We start from the raw sequence: 20,027 nt of genomic DNA on the forward strand, positions 1-20,027 counted from the left end.
AGCGTGGGTTTATTCTCATGTGAGTATGTATATATATGTGTGTGTGTGTAAATGAGTGTGGGCTTACTCGTGTGTGTGTGTGTGCTTGTGTGTGCATGTGTATGTATGTATGCATGAATGGGTGTGGACTTACTCTTCTCACAGCACTCTGGGTAGAGGGGTCAGAAGATGAATTTGTCTCCTGTTATCCTGTGGGATCTGGGGATTAAAATCAGGCCTTAGGCCTATACACAAGCACTGCTGTTAGCTGAGCCATCTTGCTGGCCATTACAGACACATTTTAACTGTCCATCAAATAGTTTCTGTGTAAAAGAATTAAGGTGAATAGCAAGTTCCAGGCCAGCCAGCGCTAGCGGGCCAGCAGGCAGGCAGTGAGATCCTGTCTAAAACTAAACCAATAAAGTGGGTGGTGGTGGCGCACGCCTTTAATCCCAGCACTTGGGAGGTAGAGGCAGGTGGATCTCTGAGTTCGAGGCCAGCCTGGTCTACACAGCCAGTTCCAAGACAGCCAGGGCTACACAGAGAAACCCTGTCTTGAAAACAAAAAAAATGAAAACCCTCCTCCAAAACACAACAACAAAAACATTAAACAACTAAATGAACAAATTATAAATTATAAGCTGTTATAGGGCAAAGTAGAAAAGGTTGTCTTAAGTTCTAAATAATTATTTGATTTAAAAAATTACACACATTACTTTAATAAAAATAATTTAATTATAAGAATAGTAGAAGTAGAGAAAAAGAAGGAGAATGCCCAGAAGAAGAAGAAAGCTCACACGTGAGAGAATGTGGGTGGGTCTGTCAGAGTAGTGGTGGCAAGGCTGGGCTCCCGAGTGAGTCAAGGCTTACTAAAAATAACTGCAAAAGGTACTTTCATTACATGGAGACCAAGATGATGATGAAAGGAAATGACTTTCTGTGATATGATGTAGTGCTGGAAGACACAGAGAGTGAGAGCAAAGCCCTCAGCTACCAGCTCCTGAGACCAACAAGAAGGAAACCATATGACCCTGCCCTTGCAAACAGAGAAATCCAGTATAGAAATGATGGCTTCTGGCCTGTTCAACTGTAACTGCAGTAGATGTGGGGCCTGTGGCTTATCTGAAACTTGACACACTTTCCGGTCTGTCATTATTTTTAAGATAGGGTCTCATTATTTAGTTGTCTGATCTGGAATTCACAGAGATCCACCTGCCTCTGCCTCCCAGGACTGGGAACTAAACGTGTCTCTCTCGCCTTGGGTGTGCTTTTTGGATCACCATCCAGCACATTTTAAAATCTACAGGGCAAAGACTTCCTTGGCCAGTCTGACGACATCTTCGGAATCCACTAATTAGATTAACTGTTACACAGAGACAGGACAGACTCAGAGAGAAGTCAGAGCCAACCTCAGTTCCTTGAGGAACTATAAAATAATCCATCTTTGAAGAATATCTCAAAGGGGCTGTGAGATCTATCCTGCAAGAGGAGGAGGAATTATCAGAGGTGTATGTGCATAGAGAAAAGTGAGGAAAAAGGCAAAGGCCGTCTCTTCAAGTCAGAGAGAGAAGCACAATCTACTGGTGGCACTTTGACCTTTCAGGTTTCAGAAATATGAGGGAATACATTTGTGAGTTTTTTTGTTTGGTTTTGTTTTTTGGAATAGGGTCTCTTTATATAGCCCTGACTGTCCTGAACCTGCTATGTAGGCCAGGTTGGCACTGAACAGTGCCTCCTGAATGCTGGGATTAAAAATATGTGCCACAATGCCTAGCTTTAAAATGTGTACCTCTTTTTTCTTTTTTTTTCCATTAATTAATTTATTTATTCACTGTACATCCAGATTACAGCCCCGTCTCCTCCCAGGCCCTCCTGACACAGTCCATGCCCCCAGAAACACTGGTCTTAACAGAGTTTCTAAATTTCAAAATGCTGAGGCATGGTTTTAAAACCAATTGTAATTCTAGTAATTTAAAACAATTAAAATTGCTTTAAAATGCGAAGTATTCACATGAGTTAGTAATGATGGTGATTTCGATAATTTAGTGTCATGTTTTTCTTTTCTTTTCTTTTTTAAAAAATTGGATATTGTATTTATTTACATTTCAGATGTCATTCCCTTTCCCCATTTCCTCCCCGTGAACATCCCCCCTCCTTTTAAAATTTGTATCTTTTAATTCACCCCGTTTGTGTTATTCTGGTATTGTAGGCCTGGTACACTGAGGCTCAAGCCCAAGGTAGTACACAAGGGACTTAGGAGGATATCCCAAAACCAAAATAAACAACAACAAAAACCCAACCAAAAAAACAACAACCAAACCAAAAAAAACAAAAATCCTCCCATTCTGTTGCTATTCTCCATTTTTCTTTTATACAAGTGTGAAAAGACGGCCAAGAAGAGCTCCAGAAAGGGAGCGGGGTGGTCTATTTTCTACTCTAAACCTTACAGTGGCTTAACAATCAAAACACTGCAAGTCAGGTAAAAGACAATTAAACACAAAGGTATTTCTCAGTTACTCAATCTATGATCTGTGGAGGTAGGAAACCTGAGCCAGAAAAAAACTTTAACAGAGTTTGCTCTGCTTGCCACATCTGGTAGACTGTTGCCACATGTGGCTGTGCTTGAGGGAGAGCTGCTTCTCCACACTTCCAAATTCCAGAAGGAAGTGCTTATAACTTATTTAGTAACTAGACCACGGCAACTAGACACACCCCATCCCTACCTCTGTTTAAAGTTTGATAGTGATGTTATTCATTCAGAAACAAAGTAAAAAAAAAAAAAAAGCCTCAACTCTGAATGTGCACTAGACATAATTTGTGTCATACACAAGGCAGAGTCCTCTGCTATTTTTCTGATGGCCATTTTCCAGTTTGATACCATCCATGTATCACCCACTGCAGATGGCTAAGTTGAGCTGTTCTCAAATAAGTTTTTGTAGCATTAGGTAACATTAAATAGGTGATGATGGCATTATTTTAAAAATGAGATTTGAGTGGCTGGAGAGACTGCTCAACAGTTAAGAGTTCTGTTGGTCTTGCAGAGGACCCAAGTTTGATTCCCAGCACCTACATGACTTACAACCATCTGTAACTCCAGTTCCTGGGCCTGTGATGCCCTCTTCTGACCTCCATGACCACCGAGCACACATATGGTGCACAGACCAGATAAATATGAAGGCAAAACACAATTCAATATGATGAATCAATCTTTAAAAAAATTAGGTTGAAAACTTAAATGCTCCAACTTATGGAAAACTATGGGCCTTTGTCAGAATACTACTATCTAGAGCAGATACAGAAATGGTTATCTGATGTCTGAGATTATCAAACCTCAAGAAACACACCTGCCCATCCTCAGAGAAACTCTCCTTTAGTCAACATCACCATACAGACCAAGAGAAGGCAAGGCCCTAACCAACCATGCATAAAACAACAAGCAGGATATGCGATATATGAGGAAAAGCATTTAACAGCAATATAAAAACACAAAACAAAAAAATGCCAGGGCTGCAGAGATGGCTCTGCAGTCAAGAGTACTTCCTGTTCTTATAGAGGTCTGGCGTTTTGTTCCCAGCTCCAAATGATCTAAGGTCTCTGGCCTCCAGCGGTACTGATGCTCATGTGCACACACCTACACACACACACATACACACACACACACAGACACACACACACACAGACACTTAAAATCAGTTTAAAGTGTCTTGAGAAATCCTTTGAAACAAGATACAAAGGAGATAAAGGAGATTCCTAAGGTCTAAAGAAGGATTTTTAGGAGTAGGGTATAGTGACACACACTTAGAATCTCAGCAATCTGAATGCTGAGGCAGGAGGATTCAGAATTCCAGGCTAGCCCGAGCACTGAGCAGATCCCGGGCGGCAGCTCTGCAACAATCTCACATATCCCAGAGGAAGCGGGCCTCCCAGGAGCTCTAACCCTGGCAGTATCTTAGGTAAGAAGACAGCAACACCCACCCCAAACAGGGAGTAACTGGGACCCACTGGGACTCACTCCTGGCCTGGAACACTGGTTCCTTCCCGTCTGCACCCGAGCACTGAGCAGATCTTAGGCCCCAGCTCTAACTCCAGTAGTAACACCCACCCCACACAGTTCTGACACAACCAAGATAATAGGAAAGACAGGCTCCAGTCACAGACAAGGCAGGTAGCACTAAGGAGATCCAGATGGCGAGAGGCAAGTGCAAGAACAGAAGCATCAGCAGCCCAGGGTACTTGGCATCATTAGAACCTAGTTCTCCCACATTAGAAAGTCCTGAATTCCCCATATCACCAGGAAAGCAAGACTCAGATTTAAAATCACTTCTAATGATGATGATAGAGGACTTTAAGAAGGACATAAACAACACTCTCAGAATCCCAGGCTAGTTAGTCTGGAATACATAGTGAAACCCTGTTTTTCGAAGCTACATCAACCTCTCCCATAAATGAAAGCAGGGAAGGTTCTGGGAATGGCACTGTGACTCAGCGGGTGAACACTCTTGCTGTCCAATCCTGGCCCACACAGTGGAAAGAGAAAACTGACTCTGGCAAATTAATTGTCCTCTAACCTCCATACATGTACCATGGCTAATGTGCATGCACACATGTGTGTACACACACACATACTCAAACAAATGTAAAATAAAACTTTTAAAAAAGGAAGTTCTTGCCGGGCGATTGTGGCACACGGCTTTAATCCCAGCACTTGGGAGGCAGAGGCAGGTGGATTTCTGAGTTCGAGAGTTCGAGGCTAGCCTGGTCTACAGAGTGAGTTCCAGGACAGCCAGGGCTACACAGAGAAACCCTGTCTCGAAAAACCAAAAAAAAAAAAAGGAAGTTCTTAGGAGGGACAAATATCGAAGTATCCTTTATGCCAGATAAGACAATGTGTAAATGACCTGACTTCTAATCTTTGTTTTCAAAATTCCCTTGGATGTTTTCTGATAAACTGCTTATATTAAAAGAAAGAAGTATAGGGGGCTGGAGAGAAGGCTCAGCAATTAGCACTGTTGCTTTTGCAGAGGACACAGGTTTGGTTCCCAGCAGCCACACAGTAGCTTACAACCATCTGTGACTCCAGCAACAAGGGACCTCACTCCCGAGCACACCAGACAACAAGGGACCTCACTCCCGAGCACACCAGACAACAAGGGATCTCACTCCCGAGCACAGCAGACACACATGTGGCACACATATATTCATAAACAGGAAAAACATTCATATACATAAAATAAGAATCTAAAAAATTACTTTTAAAGAAGTATAGTCATCTACTGTAATAGTGTTCTCTCTAGGAACTGCATGATATATGCCAAGAGACAACTGAATTGACACATCTACACTGGGACACACTCACCTGCTTCTGGATCTGCAGGAATCTTCCACATGTACAGGTTGAAGTCATCAGAGCCTGAAAGGATATACTGTTGGAACAAAAGAGACATTTTATATATTATTTTATAATTGGAAAGGCAATTATTCAATTACTTATATCATTCTGTAAAGAGAATTAAAAAAAAGTCAACAAACAAACAAAAAACCACGAGGACCATCAAGATGGCTGAGTGGGCAGAAGTAACTGCAGTGTAAGCCTGAAACCTGCCGGACCCCAGATCCCACAGAGGAGGGGAAGAGAGGAAGAACAGATCATGTGCATCGTGGCTGTGGCTCCGTCTCCAGGGCTCCGTCTCCGTGTCTCTCTTTCTCCCTCTCTGTACATTAAAAGAACTTCTTTCTAACTTTTTCATTTATTTTATTTTTGTACATGCATACCATGCACTTGTGTGGAGGTCTGAAGGCAACGTGTGGATATTTGTTCTCTCCTTCTACTATGTGGGTCCTGAGGAGAATAGCTCAAGTCATCAGGTTGGGAAGCAACCACCTTTACTTTCTGAGCCATCAACAGCCCCACAACTGTACATCTTTAAATTAAAAGTTAGAGGGACAGTAAGAATTGAACCCAGGACCTTGTATGTGTAAAACATCATGCTACTGAATTGTACCTCAGCTCCTAAAGCATACTTTGTGTGTGTGTGTGTGTGTCTGTGTGTGTGTGAGAGAGAGAGAGAGAGAGAGAGATTGGGTATTACTAGGTAGCCAAGGCTGAACTTGATCTTGTAATTCTCCTGTTTCACTTTCCTGAGTATTAAGATTATAGGCATGTACGTATACACCCAGCTCAAACCTAGTATTTTTACATGGAAAATCTCAGATAATATCTGTGTCACAATTTTTAAAAATGTAGAAAATAGTTTGAGGGTTCGAGGCTAGCCTGGTCTACGGAATGAGTTCCAGGACAGCCAGGGCTACACAGAGAAACCCTGTCTCGAAAAAACAAACAAACAAAAAAATGTAGAAAATAAAAATTCGCATCTTCATAGAGATCTCTGAGGTCAAGTATCCTAAACGTCTCTGCATCTCTCTGACATCCTGGAGCAGCCGGCTACCTCCAACCTAACCATGATAAGAGCATAAGCGATACCTTTTTAGGAAGTAAAAGATGTCTTTTTGTGTGGCAGCTTCAAATCTCCTGGTCTGAAATGGGGTCTTATTGCTAGATCTAAGCCATTTCATTAGACTCATAAATACACTGCGTTTATGAGTGAACAGCAACAAGAAGCAACTTGAGCAGTTCACTTATTTCCAGATATTGACAAAACTGGTTTACTCTAACTTGAGGTCAAAATTACTTGTGTATTTTTACTCCATCTGCTTATTTTCTCCAGAAAAAGAAAGGTCTATAGTTTTCTCAAGACATCGTGAACTTCTAGTTTAAGCCTAACAGGCACACAGTCTTTCTGGACCATTTAGAACTCAATGGGCAGGACTGGGTGTAGCTCAGTGATCGAGTGCTTCATTAGTGTATGAGTGTAGGTTCAATACTCGGAATGATTTTAAAAACTCTTTACTAGTCTTTGAGAAATATCTTAAGAACTATGAGTAGGGGGCAATATGAGTAAGAAGTTTACAGTTCTGTCGTTTAGGGGTAAGACACTGTGGTGAAATAGCTCAGCATCTTTACCTGCTAAATGAGAGCCAGGCTGGTTGTTCTCTAAAATGAATGGTAGAACCCAATGTGACCTTATTGTCACTAATCTACACTTACGTGGTTGACAAATCACTATGTAAATGTGCTCAAGACTGGGAAATTCAAAGGTATCTGTTACAGTAAAAAGTCTCCCTGCAGTTCGGAAGTTGGAATTCAGGAGCCCAGGAGTTTAACAGAAACGATTTACTCACTACATATTAACTCAGAGCTTGGCTCATATGCCAGCTATTCTGTTCTGGGTGTGTAAAATGACCAGATTCCCAAGGGGCTTACAACAAGTAAAAAATACAAAACATGTAGGTGTACAAGTTGCCAGGTTCCATTAAGAGAATATAGGGCTTGGCAATTCCTAGAAGAGTTCAAACAACATCACCATGAGCATGAGGCTACTAACTTCAGACGAAGTCATGAGGGCCACAGAGACACCAATGGCTGTTCTTTAGCCTACAGGTTCATACAGTGTAGCTCCCCACCCCTTGAGCTGCCTTCTGCCTGACTGCCTACTGCCAGCCTCCTTATCTCTGCCAAAGGCGCTCTCTCTGTCTCTCTCTCTCTCTCTCTCTCTCTCTCTCTCTCTCTCTCTCTCTCTCTCCCCCAAGCCTGTCGTCTGCAGGTTGCGCCAAGAAGTGAGTGCTGCACAGGAGCAGCCCTCAACCAAAGGCTGCTGTGAGCAGGCCCATGTTCTCGTGTTCCCAGCAGAAGAACACGGGTGTTTGTGCTCTACAGCTTCCCCATCAAGGGCAAACTCAAACTGCTGGGAGCATAGGTGTTCCTTTGTCTTCCACACTACCCTGCTCTGCTGTTGCTACTGCATTTCCAAAGAATTAGCTGCACCTGAAAACCAAACCTTTATTAAGACAGAGGGAGGGACCCAGAACACAAAAGACTCATCTACTAATTACATGTATGTATGTATGTATGTATGTATGTATGTATGTACAAAACTTGCTAGTCAATCTCATTGTTTCTTGTTCTATTTAAAAGAAGCCGTAAACCTGATATCGAATTCTTCTCTCCCTCTCTCCAAACCTCACCAACCTAAATAAACAAAAAAATGCATACTAAAAACAATACTACAAGGCTATACTTATCAGAAGTCTTACTTTACTGAAGGATCAGTACTTTCCTAATTACTTAGTACTCACTGGGGCAGAGCCCAGGAACGTTAAAGGGCTGGCTGTCCAGACAGAACGCTGACTCAGAAGACAGCCTTAGAAGGAAGAAACTGTTCCCACAGAGTTAAGTCTGCTGGCTGTGATATGATAGCTCCTTAAACTCAGAAAATGCCTGGAATGCTTTAAATGCTTTTGGGGATAAAGCCAGCTCTCACAGCTCTTCCCTTAAAACTTCTCTTCCATCTACTAGGAGTGAACTGCTCGGGATAACTTCCAGGGCGGGGTGTGTGTGTGTGTGTGTGTGTGTGTGTGTGTGTGTGTGTGTGTATGTGTGTATGTGTGTGTTTCTACCCACTGACATCTAGTCAGATCGGGTAAGTGCTCACCAACACTGGAATTACAAGATGCCCCGAGGAATTCAGTTATGGCATTTAGTGGTTGGCTTTTGGATTCCTGCCAACATTAACAGTTGGCTGCCTGGAATACTGTTAACTGTGAGAGCCTGAAATAAAAATGAGTTCATTCTTTTATTCTTTAAACAAATATTTATTGAGTGTCTACTATGTGTTGAGCACTGCTCTAGGGAAGGAAATAGAGAAATTCGAAAAAGAGAGCCTTCCCTGCTCTCATGGAGCTATCCTCTTCTTGAGTGGGGTAAAACTATACACATATAATGTGGGGAAGGGGAGCAATGTTAGCAACAAGAAACAAGAATATATACGTGAGATTCCCAGTGCGGGTAAACGTTACAGAAAAGGGAATCATCCGGATAGAGAAGCTGGGGGTGCTTGGGGTGGTTTCTTTCCATTTATGTAAGGTGGACACAGAAGGCTTCTCTGATAAAATGGCATTTTGAGCAAAGCCCTGAAGGAAATGAGGGAGCGAATTATGTGGATATCTGAGAGAAGACTATTCCAAAAAGGGGCAGAGAATTCTGGGATATTTAAAATATAAAGCAGCAAACTGTATGTAGTGGCTCAAATCCGTAATCCAAGTATTCAGAAGGCTTTGAGGCAAAAGGCTTGAATGAGGAAGATCCTACCTTAAACTATAACGAGTTCTAGGCCAGCCTGGGCTACAAAGTCAGATCATGTCGCACAACAAAGTAAAAGGCAACAAATGAGGTGCCAGTGAGCATGGCTCTGCCCATGCTAAGCGGGAGCTCCCTCTGAACTGTACTCCTCTGGGCCTTTGTAAAACTTGTTCTGAGCCTGGGTCTTACTAGCTTGCCGGGCTGGCCTTGAACTTGCCATCTCTGGGCTTTGCCATTACGCTCCAAATTTTTTCAAAGCTGTGTAGAAGATTACCCCAAGTGGGCCACAGGGAGTAGAACTTCCTCCTAAGTCTGGCTTGGTTGAAAGCTCAGACTTAGTGAGGCCTGCCAGCGGTTAGTGCTCAAAGCACTGACGTCCTGCTGTGCTCTCTCTAAGCATTCCGCTGTGGACACTGAAGAAAAAAAAGACAGAAGAGCTCTAACGCCAGTCACTCCCCAGAGAAAGCGACAGTACATGCTCTCAGCAACACTCATAATTATTTGTACTAAACTATAAAACTGAATTTCATAAAGCAAAAATCTAATTCCCTCCCCCCCCCCCTTCCGTCCCCGTCCCTCCCTCCTCTCTCTTTCTCTCTCTATTGGTATTTCTTTTTTCCATATCACTGGGATTACAAGATTGGGCCACCATGACCCAGTTTTCCTCATAGATTCCGGATAATGTGTGTATTGGGGATGTTGAAACTGGGTCCTCATGCTTACAGTTCACCAACCTAGCTATCTCCCCAGCTCTGATATAACTTGACACCTAATTTCAATTGGGTTTTTAAAAACTGTTTTGGTTTGCCGTATTTTTTTTCTTTTTTTGTTTTTGTTTTTTTTTGTTGTTGTTGTTTTTCGAGACAGGGTTTCTGTGTGTAGCCCTGGCTGTCCTGGAACTCACTCTGTAGACCAGGCTAGCCTTGAACTCTCGAACTCAGAAATCCAACTGCCTCTGCCTCCCAAGTGCTGGGATTAAAGGCGTGCCCCACCACCGCCCGGCTGTTTGCTGTATTTTTTAAGGAGTCTTACACAGCCCAGGCTGGCCTTGTACTCCTCATCTTGTGACTTTATTTTTTTTCTCTGTCCCCACCCCCATCCTTCTCCACCTCTGTTTGAGACCGTGTCTCACTAGATAGCCTAGGCGGGCTTGGAGCTAGCAGATCTCTTGTCTCAATCCTCTTGTAAAACTCACAGTAATTTGCAAACATCACTGCCAAAGAGCATACACGGGCTGGACCTAGACCTCCCGCACATATGTAGCAGTAGTGCAGCTTGGTTTTCATATGGGTCCTGAAGAACTGGAAGAAGGGTTATCCCAAAAAGCTGTTGCCCTATAAATGGGATATGTTCTAGCTGGGCTGCCTTGTCTTGGCCTCAGCGGGAGAGGATGTGCCTGGATTCTCAGAGACTTGATGTCCCAGGGAGGGACCCCTACCTGCTCAGAGGAGAAGGGGAGGGAAGATGGGGAGAAGACTTGTGGGAGGGGGTGACTGGGATGAGGGCAGTGAGCAGAATTTAAAATAATAATAATAATAGTAATAATAATAATAACCCCACCCCCCAAAAACCCTCAGTTCCTGCCAGGCATAATGGCATACACATTTAATCCCAGAACTCAGGAGGCAGAGGTAGGCAGATCTATGTGAGTTTGAGGCCAGCCTGCGCTACATAAAGAGATTCTTTCTCAAAACAAACAACAAACCCCTAAAATCTCAGTTCTTAGAAGCCTTTACCTTGTTAGGTGGAATAGAACAAGAAGATGCCAGAGAAAGACTGTTTCAAATACAGTATGTGGGCAACAGTGTCCCCATTTCTCCCGAATACTTAGAACTGAGGTAAAGGAGAATCATATACTACCTTGGGGAAAAGGAGACATACTTTGTCCAGCCTTTGGGCTAGTAGGACAACAACAATGAGCACGGGCTGTGTGGTCTGTATTCTCCACAATCTCTTTCTAACTAGTATCAAAGCTTAGCAGTTGTCCCCACAATGACTCATTTCGCAGTTCACAGGGAAGTTTAACCTAACCCACTGTCAGCACACAGATACTAACTTGACCAAGTAAAGGAGCTCAACAATCACTCCTTCATAATGGATGTCATAAGAAGATTACCACGCAGGGAGTGGCATGGGCTTGCCTGCCCTCACACTCTGTCAGCCTGCTAACCAGTAAGGAAACAGTCATTTGGGCGATACTTTTTACTCTCTGGTGCTGTGATAAAACGTGATGTTCATACCAATAACTCCTGACCATTTCTTCATTTCTCTCTTTTAAACTAATATATATACATATATATAATAAAAATATATATAAATATAGAATATAATTATATATTTAGATCTTTGAACATTTAGTACACTACGTGTGTGTGTGTGTATATACACACACATAGACACATAGACACATACATACATACATACATACATACATACATACATACATACATAATGTCTATGTGTGAGTGCAGGGCCTGGAGGCCAGAGCTGGAATTACAGGTGACTATGAGCTGCCTGCTATTGGTGATGGGAACTGAACTCAGGTCTTCTGAAAGAACAAGATGTGCTTTTAACCACTGAGCCATTTCTGCAGCCCCTACTTTTTCATCTCTTTCATTTAAAAGTGTTTTAAAATTTATGTATACAAATGTTTGACCTGCACTATGTAAATATACCATGTGCATGCATCAGATCCCCTGGAACTGAAGTTGCAGATGGTTGTGAGCTACCACATGGGTGCTAGGACTTGAACCTGGGCCTTCTACAAGAACAACAAGCGCTCTTAACCACTGAGTTATTTGTAATGGTTTGAACAAAAACAGCCTCCATACACTCCTATAGTTGAATACTTGGTCCCCAGTTGGGAGAACTATTTGAAAAGGACTAAGACATGTGGTCCTTTTGAAAGAAGTGTGTCACTGTGGGCTTGTTAAGCTCTCTCTCTTCCCTCCCTCTTTCTCCTTTGGCCCTACTACCTGTGAATCAAGAGATTCTTCCATAATACCATCAAGAGCTCTAACCCTCGTAAACTGTAAGACACACGAATCTCTTTCTTTTATACGGTGTCCTGGTCATGGTGTGTTAGCACTGCAACAGAAAAGGAACTAAGACACCATCTTTCTAGAGCTCCTCTTCAGTTCTTAACACTTTGTCTAGAAATGCTTCTGTCTGCAAGGTGCTTTTACTAGCTGAGAATATCACCCAAGAATCATCGAAGACAAACATACATACGTGCATACACACACACACACACACACACACACACACACACACACACACACTTAATGTACTAAATGTTCAGAGAAAGATCTAAATTAGGCTGACTGTAGAAAAAAATGATTTCAAAGGACTATCTGGAGTACAGATAAATTCCTAGCAGCCACAATGTAAGTTCAGAAATATAGTTATAAACAAAAAATGATTTCCTATCTGAGTTAAAAGGAAAAAAATTCAAAAGGTATAAGCCATCCACCAGACACAGTCCAATTAATACTCAGAATAGGTCTCAACAAGCCCTTTGGTAAAAGAAAAATCTCTTGCTTCTCTTTTGACAATTATGTAGATGGATGGATGGGTGAAAAGACAGGCACACAAAAATATATGTGTGTGTGTGTGTGCGTGTATGTATGTGTGTGTGTGTGTGTGTGTGTCTGTGTGTGTGTGCATGTCTGCATAGCTCTCAATATTCCCCAACATCTACTGAAGGAAACATACCAATCAGTTCCTAGTTTATGTGTGCTGATCAACTGTGTTCCCTCCAAAGGTTCCTTCCACACTAATTGATTATTCCCCAGTAAATGGCACGTCTGTCTAATTAGCTGTATTGACGAGGCTAGAAAAACCAGATGGCTCTGTGGCCAGGATCAGTAAGAAGAGAAACAAGTATTTTTATTCAATTAAACACAGCTCTTTAGTTCCTCTGACCTTTGTCAGAAGGGGAAAAATAAGCGAGTATATGTGAGAGACTCTTTAGAGGTCATTTCTAGAGAAAGGTTTGCAAGCTGTATAAATACAAGTCTGATTTTGCCATCTACAGTATAGTACTACCTGCCATGTTATCTAAAGCAATAGAACAAGTTTTCTTCTGAAATGGGCAAGCCACAGATCTAACTGGTGATAAGACAAACCGAATTACACTGGCTTTGAATGAAAACTTACCCATACGCATACCCAAAGGAAGACTGTATATGCATATGTATGTCCAGAGGAGGAGCATGTATGTGTGTTCACATCCAGAGGAGCAGCATATACGCATATCCACACACAGACCAGGAGTATATATGCATATGTATACCCATAAGAAGAATATTAGTTCTGCATATAAAGTTATATTATTCTTGTTTTGGATTGCTTCCCATTTCAGCTATATTAAACTCCTGGAATTCTTTGGTTTATTAATAACCAAACTTTATGAGGTATGAGTAGGGAAAATATGTTAATAAAGAAATATACCACAACAGAAGCCAATAATACTCAAATATGCAGTAGGGAAGAAAAATGTTACAATGCTCTGTCCCAATCAGCAGCTGCTGCTATAGGCAAGTAGCCTGCCTTCCTTGCAGGCAAGAATTGGTGGAAATTCAGTTTGGAAAGCCAGGTTTTGTCTGAAGAGCCATTAACCAAATGGCATCAGTGCCTAGTCTTTCTCCATAGGCCTCAGTTCTGATTATAGGGGACTGGAGTATCTCATTCCAACTATATCCATTGTTCAGGTAAAGGCTCTAAGGGTTCTTAAGAAGATGATTTCCCCTTTTCTCCAACGCTTAGGCAAGCATGAGAAAGAGGCAAAGCTATTGGCTGAGTGATATGTTGAAGGACGCTGGGCAGGCAGGGCAGGAGTGCCATGACCGCCCACCCGGCTTTGTTAATATCCATCGGGGTTTCCAAGTAGATCCCCGCTCCCAGGTAAGGTTGTGCATTAAAGAAGAACTGTCATGCCATGTCGCCAGAACACAGCAATTTCACTTATTCCTAACCTAAGAATAAATCCAGGTTACCTCACGGTCTTTTTCAGTAAAACCCTGTCTCAAGAAAACAAAACACATAAACAAATATATATTCACTCCCCAGTGGCTGAGAAGATGGCTCAGTGGGTAAAAGTGTTTGCCATACAAACCTTTATGACATGAGTTTGCATCCCCAGAACCCACATAAAAGTCACCCTTTAACGCCCAGCACACCCCTAAAGGGAAGCAGGACATGGAAATAGAAAACTCTTCTGTCTCAAGTGTACAGAGTGAGGAGACCCCATTTCAGGGAAGGTGGGAAGGTGAGGAACGACATCTGAAGGCTGCCTTTCACATATGTATACATGAGCCTACACATAAAACAATCCCTTTTAAAACATGCTCCCTAAACATACATACAAGGGATTCATCAGCCACATGCCCTTTCTCATTGGCTCATAAAGACCGCTTGATCTCAGTAATATGGAGGCAGCATGATTATGCCAAAAGGCACAGTCACAGGCAAGGGTGTGAGTTTAATCCTGGCTACTCCCACTACTGACTCGTCAGCCGTTACAAATCACTCTGGGCCTCACTCTCAAGGGCGATGAAACCAACTATACCTAAAGGTCACTATGTGGATTCAAATGCAAGAGAAGAAAATGAAACAAGGAAATGGAAAAAAATTAGTCAAAAGCCATAAAACAAATCAAAGAATGGAACCCAAGAGTTACATTCTCCTATAGAAAAGGTGTATTTTTATTTCATATGAAAGAGAACATATCACATGTGGTCAGTATCAACAGAGGAGAACAGAATCATAGAAAGTAGAGCAACAGTGTGACAAGGCAATTCTCCTGTTGTCATGTAATAGTCTTTGTCTTCCTCCTCCTTTAAAGAATTACTTATTTATTTTATTTATATGAGTACACTGTAGCTGTCTTCAGACACACCAGAAGAGGGCATTGGATCCCATTACAGATGGCTGTGAGCCACCATATGCTTGCTGGGAATTGAAATCAAGACCTCTGGAAGAGCAGTCAATGATCTTAACCACTGAACCATCTCTCCCTCCCCCTGCTCCCCAACTCCCTTTTTTCTGGCTGTCCTGGAGCTCACTCTATAGACCAGGTTGGCCTCTGCCTCTGCCTCCTGAGTGCTGGGTTAAGGGCGTGTGCCATCACTGTCTTTAATCAGTGAATTGACTAGCAGTCAGTCTCTATGTACATTCTTGCTGCTCATCCTACATAGACACGCAGCATCAACAGAGAAAGGGTGAGGAGTGATGTCATGTCTAAGGTCAGGCCACATCTTTAAGGACACTTTGTTGGATTCATGGATTCATTCACAGACAGTTCTTTGGAGGAGGGCCAAATGATTTCATTACCATGATTTTGGGGCTCTTGCCAACTGTCAAATCCACAAGACAGAGATCTCAGTGCTCTGTCACCCAGCTGCTCAGCCTTTTCAAGTACACTTGGTTATATTTTTCTTCCCTTCTCTATTTTTCTTTCAGCAACATATAGAGACAAGCAGGCCTACCATTAATTGCGACTAAAAAAGAGAAGATTTAAAAATAATCAACATGTCCATTTCTAGGTATATAAGCTGCTAGCATGAATACTGGCTTCTCAGAAGCCTGAACATCCTGCTGGATCCAGGCTGAGACAAGAACCACTTAAGGAACCATGAAAGAAGGAATAACAGGCAAGTGCTGCTTTTGCCTGGCATATACATGGGGCTGTAAAGCTTAGAAGACAGAATGTAGCTGGCTCAGCTTCAGGAAGAAAAACTAAGTGTAAGGATGACTGAAAGCAGAGAGGGAGGACCTGGGCTCAGGTGGCTTCTGGGGAGGGAATGCTGACTAGAGATGTACTTCCTGAAAATCAAGTCCACGGATAGGCAGGTGCTCGTGCCTGTAGATCTTGCTGCTCAAGGGAGGAAGCTGAAGCTGGAGGATTAGTTTAGGCCAAAAGTTCATGGTCAGCCTGGGTCACATAGTGAGACTGTGTCTCATGAAGAAAAAAACAAAACAAAAAACAAGTTCAAACCTTTTGTTACTGTTGATATCCAGCTGTCTAAATCTTACTGTCACTTAATCTGGCAGTGAAGATGGTTAAATCTGGATAATTCAAATATACTAGAGATAAACAAACCAATGCATTGGTAGCCTAAAGCAGGGAAGGGGGGCTATACAGAGGCTTTGAATGAAAATCAAGCTGGGGTACTGGCCCACCAAAGCACCAGGAGCACAGTAAATGTTCCCCAACACCTGCTCCATTACTTTTGGCATAAAGCTAGGAAGGCTGTTCTCACACACCCACTAATTAGACAGACCACGGAACCAGACATGAGATAAACAACCCTGTGGAGTAAGAAAGGGGTCTCATGGGGGCCTATATCAGAATACAGAGAGTTCACAGATTCACTGGTATTTTTACAGTTAATATCAATTTGCTACTGTAATTAAAAATAAGAAGATCTACCTTTTTTTTTAGGTCAGATCCTTGGCAACGCATCAGCTGTCATGGCAGTGAGGGCTGAAACTGAGTGGACACTATCCCACTCTGCCAGAAGACAGGCTTTCTAGTTAAGTGCAGTTTCCACCACCACTGCTGCGTTTTGTATATGCCAGACAAATTCACTTATTTTTGCAGTCTGTCATACTTCTAAGGGTCTGAGTTGTAGTCCTTGCTCAGCTACAAACACACATATAGCAATTTGGGCACTTTACCTTTCTGAACCTCAGATTTGTCAAAAGGAAGAGTTGGCTCAAATGATTTTGGATAGCTTTGTGGTTAGAATGTATAAGACACAAGGTGGGCATCATTTCATATTTTATTCCTTGAATATAATTTACCAAAATATTAATTTAATTTTCAGGCCAGTGAACTATCTAGTGAAGCTACGATGGTAAAAATTAAAAATAAAAATGAAGTGCAGGCCCTCTGGCACAATTCCTAGATCTATTTGTGGGCCTGACTAATCACCTTGTAATCAAAAGCTAGAAGGCTGTCTAGATAGGCGGGGTCGTCCACGCTCATTCATTCCTATTATGGAAATCCCCAAATTCCTCTCTGCTTACCTAGCCTATGACTCAAGGAAGACTGCACAGCACAGAGTCCCCGGCTTCGGGAGCTCTCGGAGTATAGACAGAGGAATGATGTCAAATATAAAGATCAGCTGAGTCTGGTGACAGCTGCTGTGACCCTGCCTGCTTACAAGGCTGAGACATTATGATTGCAAGTTTGAGGGCAGAGTGGGCAATGTGTTGAGACCCCGCCCCAAACAAATAACTTAAAAGCTACAAAAAAAGCAACAACAACAAAAAAAAAAAGCCAGACATGGTGAATCCATTAATCTAGCACTCAGAAGGCAGAGGCAGGCACATCTCTGTGAGTTCAAGGCCAGTCTTGTCTACAAAGCAAGTTCCAGGACAGCCAGGGTGGTTTTACAGATACTTTCTCAAAACAAAACAAACAAAAAGGCAGCAAAAAAAAAAAAAAAAAAAAAAAACCTGTCTGGACTAGTCAAAAGCTGCCAGGTACACAGATCATTGTGAACTGGCCAATGCTGTATTAACATTGACTAAAGAAAGTCAAAGCCTATGAATGAATCATCTTTGAAAAAATATTTTCTATGATTAGGACAGTATGTCTGTTTGGTACTTAAACTGTTTGCATATTTACTTTAAATCCATAACTTTTTTTTTTTTGGGGGGGGGGCTATCTTGGAACTTGTTCTATTGACCAGGCTGGCCTCAAACTCAGAGACCTGCCTGCCTCTGGCTCCAAACCCCCAGGATTAAAGTTATGTGCCACCACTGCCTGGTATAAATACATTACTTAATTCATCTTATCAAGGCTTCTTTAAAAGTTGAGCACAAAAAAACAATTATCAAACCTGATTTACAGTTACAGAAGCTTCTGTCCAGAAAGCCAAATACTATACATTGATCACAGTGCTCGACAGTCACTTCAACACACCCTTATGACCTTCTAGGCCTTGAGACAAGGCAGTGAGGAGTTAGCTCTCTTCCTGCTCTCTGAGGACTGAAAAGAAATGTCAAACATAAATCTATTTCCTAATCCACTAGTTAGATGTCTCTGATAATCTGTAAGGGGGATATGAACAGAATGAAGACCGACTCAAGGCCAGACTCAATAACTTACATCTTTCATCCAAGTAAAACCATTTACAGCAACCAAAAAGCAGAGTAATTTATCAGAGACTACAGAGCCTACAAATTCTCCCACTAGGATAAAAGTCATAAATAATAACCTAGTCAAATAATTGAGGAAGTCAAAAGGCATTCAATGTTTTTTATCATCATATATTAATCTATAAGGTGAAACTAGTTGTATCTTCAGAACACGGCTCTGCTCTCACAGTGCCTACCCCAGTGCCTGCTGGCATGCTGGATAACTACAATCTAGATGACAGTTCCTCATCTGCCACAAGCTCCTCTTCTTTTCAAAACAGCACATTCTAAGAATCTCAGGGTCTACTCACAAATGCAGCAGAGCTGGTTGCTTAGACCCATGCTGTAATTAGCCTTGGTTTACAGGGTGTGCCCTGTAATAACTGTCCCGCTGACACCCTGGATAAAGACAGTCATGAGTCACTATTCCTTTCAATAGTTTCTCCTTCATGTGGAACAAAAGAAATTGAGAGCAACATAGAAAGACATGGGGATGCAGAAGGCGAAAGCACTGACCTGGTCACGATCCCCTGCAAAACAGCAACTTTTCATAGTGCATGAGTTGAAGTAACCCTGATTGTCGAACTGGAACACCGGCAGGCGGGAGTGGATGTCATAGAGGACAGGGGGCAGGCGGCGGCGCAACGCCAGGAGTTGGGTCCCATTGCTGTTGAATCGCACACTCATGGCACTCTGGAGAGACAGGTTGCCACCATAGCGCAGGAGAGAACTAGAAGGCAAAAGCACAAGGATCAAGTCTGAGGCAGACAGGATAAAAGCCTGCAAAACACACTCATTTGCTTCTTCACATGTGTCCGGGCTGTCCTGGAAGGTTTAAATCAGAGTTTCAACCAAAGGGTAATTAAATACAAGGGTATCTTCTATTAGATAAGTGTCCGCTGTGGGGCGGCTGATATAGCTCAGTGGTTAAAAGTACTGGCTGCCCTTTCAGAGGACCCAGGTTGAATTCCCGCCGCCCATATGGCAGCTCACAGCTGTCAGTAACTCTAGTTCCAGGAGTCTGATGCACTCTTCTGGCCTCTGTGGTCGCCAGGTACACAAGTACATAGACATAAATAAGGCAGAATACATAAACATAAAAAATAATAAATAACTACTTTTGGACCCGAGTTTAATCCTTGGGACCCATATGGTGGAAGGAGAATACGACATGTGAAACCTGTCCTTTGGCCTACATACAAACACACACACACACACACACACACACACACACACACATACCCTACAGAGTGGCATGAATGCTAACACATACACAAATAAATATAAAAAAAAATAATAGAAAAGGTATCAACATATCTTGCAAAAGATTACATTAAAAATCAAAAGTTACTTTGTTTACCCATGTTCAACAAGATACTTGAAAGACCTTGAAGAAGGAAGTAGCATCTACCCTCAAGTGGCCAATAACCAATTTTTAAGCAATATATTTCACTTTTGTACTAGAAACACAAGACTCATCAGTGTTTCTTATGGCAATCTTCAAAAATTACAGAAGCATAAGAAGTGTTTATTTTTGTTAAAAGATTAGCTGGTAAAGTCAGACGGCCTTTACTCCCTTCATGTGAGAAGCAGAGGTCGGCAGATCTCTGTGATTTCAAGGCCAGTCTGTTCTATAGAACTAATTCCAGGACAGCCAGGGTGACACACAGACATACAAAACACCCTATCTTAAAGAAAAAAAAAG

At 42.2% G+C, this 20,027-nt stretch overlaps 1 protein-coding gene across 2 annotated transcripts in view; it reads right to left on the minus strand.

Annotated features, from left to right (window-relative positions):
• Positions 1-20,027, minus strand: part of Dcaf5 (DDB1 and CUL4 associated factor 5) — a 101,053-nt gene that overhangs the window by 22,950 nt on the left and 58,076 nt on the right. For both annotated transcript variants that reach the window (XM_028789248.1, XM_028789252.1), the window contains exons 6-7: positions 18,839-19,052; positions 5,336-5,402 (exon numbers count right to left, since the gene is read on the minus strand). In XM_028789248.1, the coding sequence (XP_028645081.1) occupies positions 5,336-5,402; positions 18,839-19,052 (281 nt within the window). The remainder of the gene's footprint in view (positions 1-5,335; positions 5,403-18,838; positions 19,053-20,027) is intronic.

The sequence above is a fragment of the Grammomys surdaster genome, unplaced genomic scaffold (genome assembly GCF_004785775.1).
Source record: "Grammomys surdaster isolate TR1022 unplaced genomic scaffold, NIH_TR_1.0 127, whole genome shotgun sequence".
Taxonomy (NCBI): domain Eukaryota; kingdom Metazoa; phylum Chordata; class Mammalia; order Rodentia; family Muridae; genus Grammomys; species Grammomys surdaster.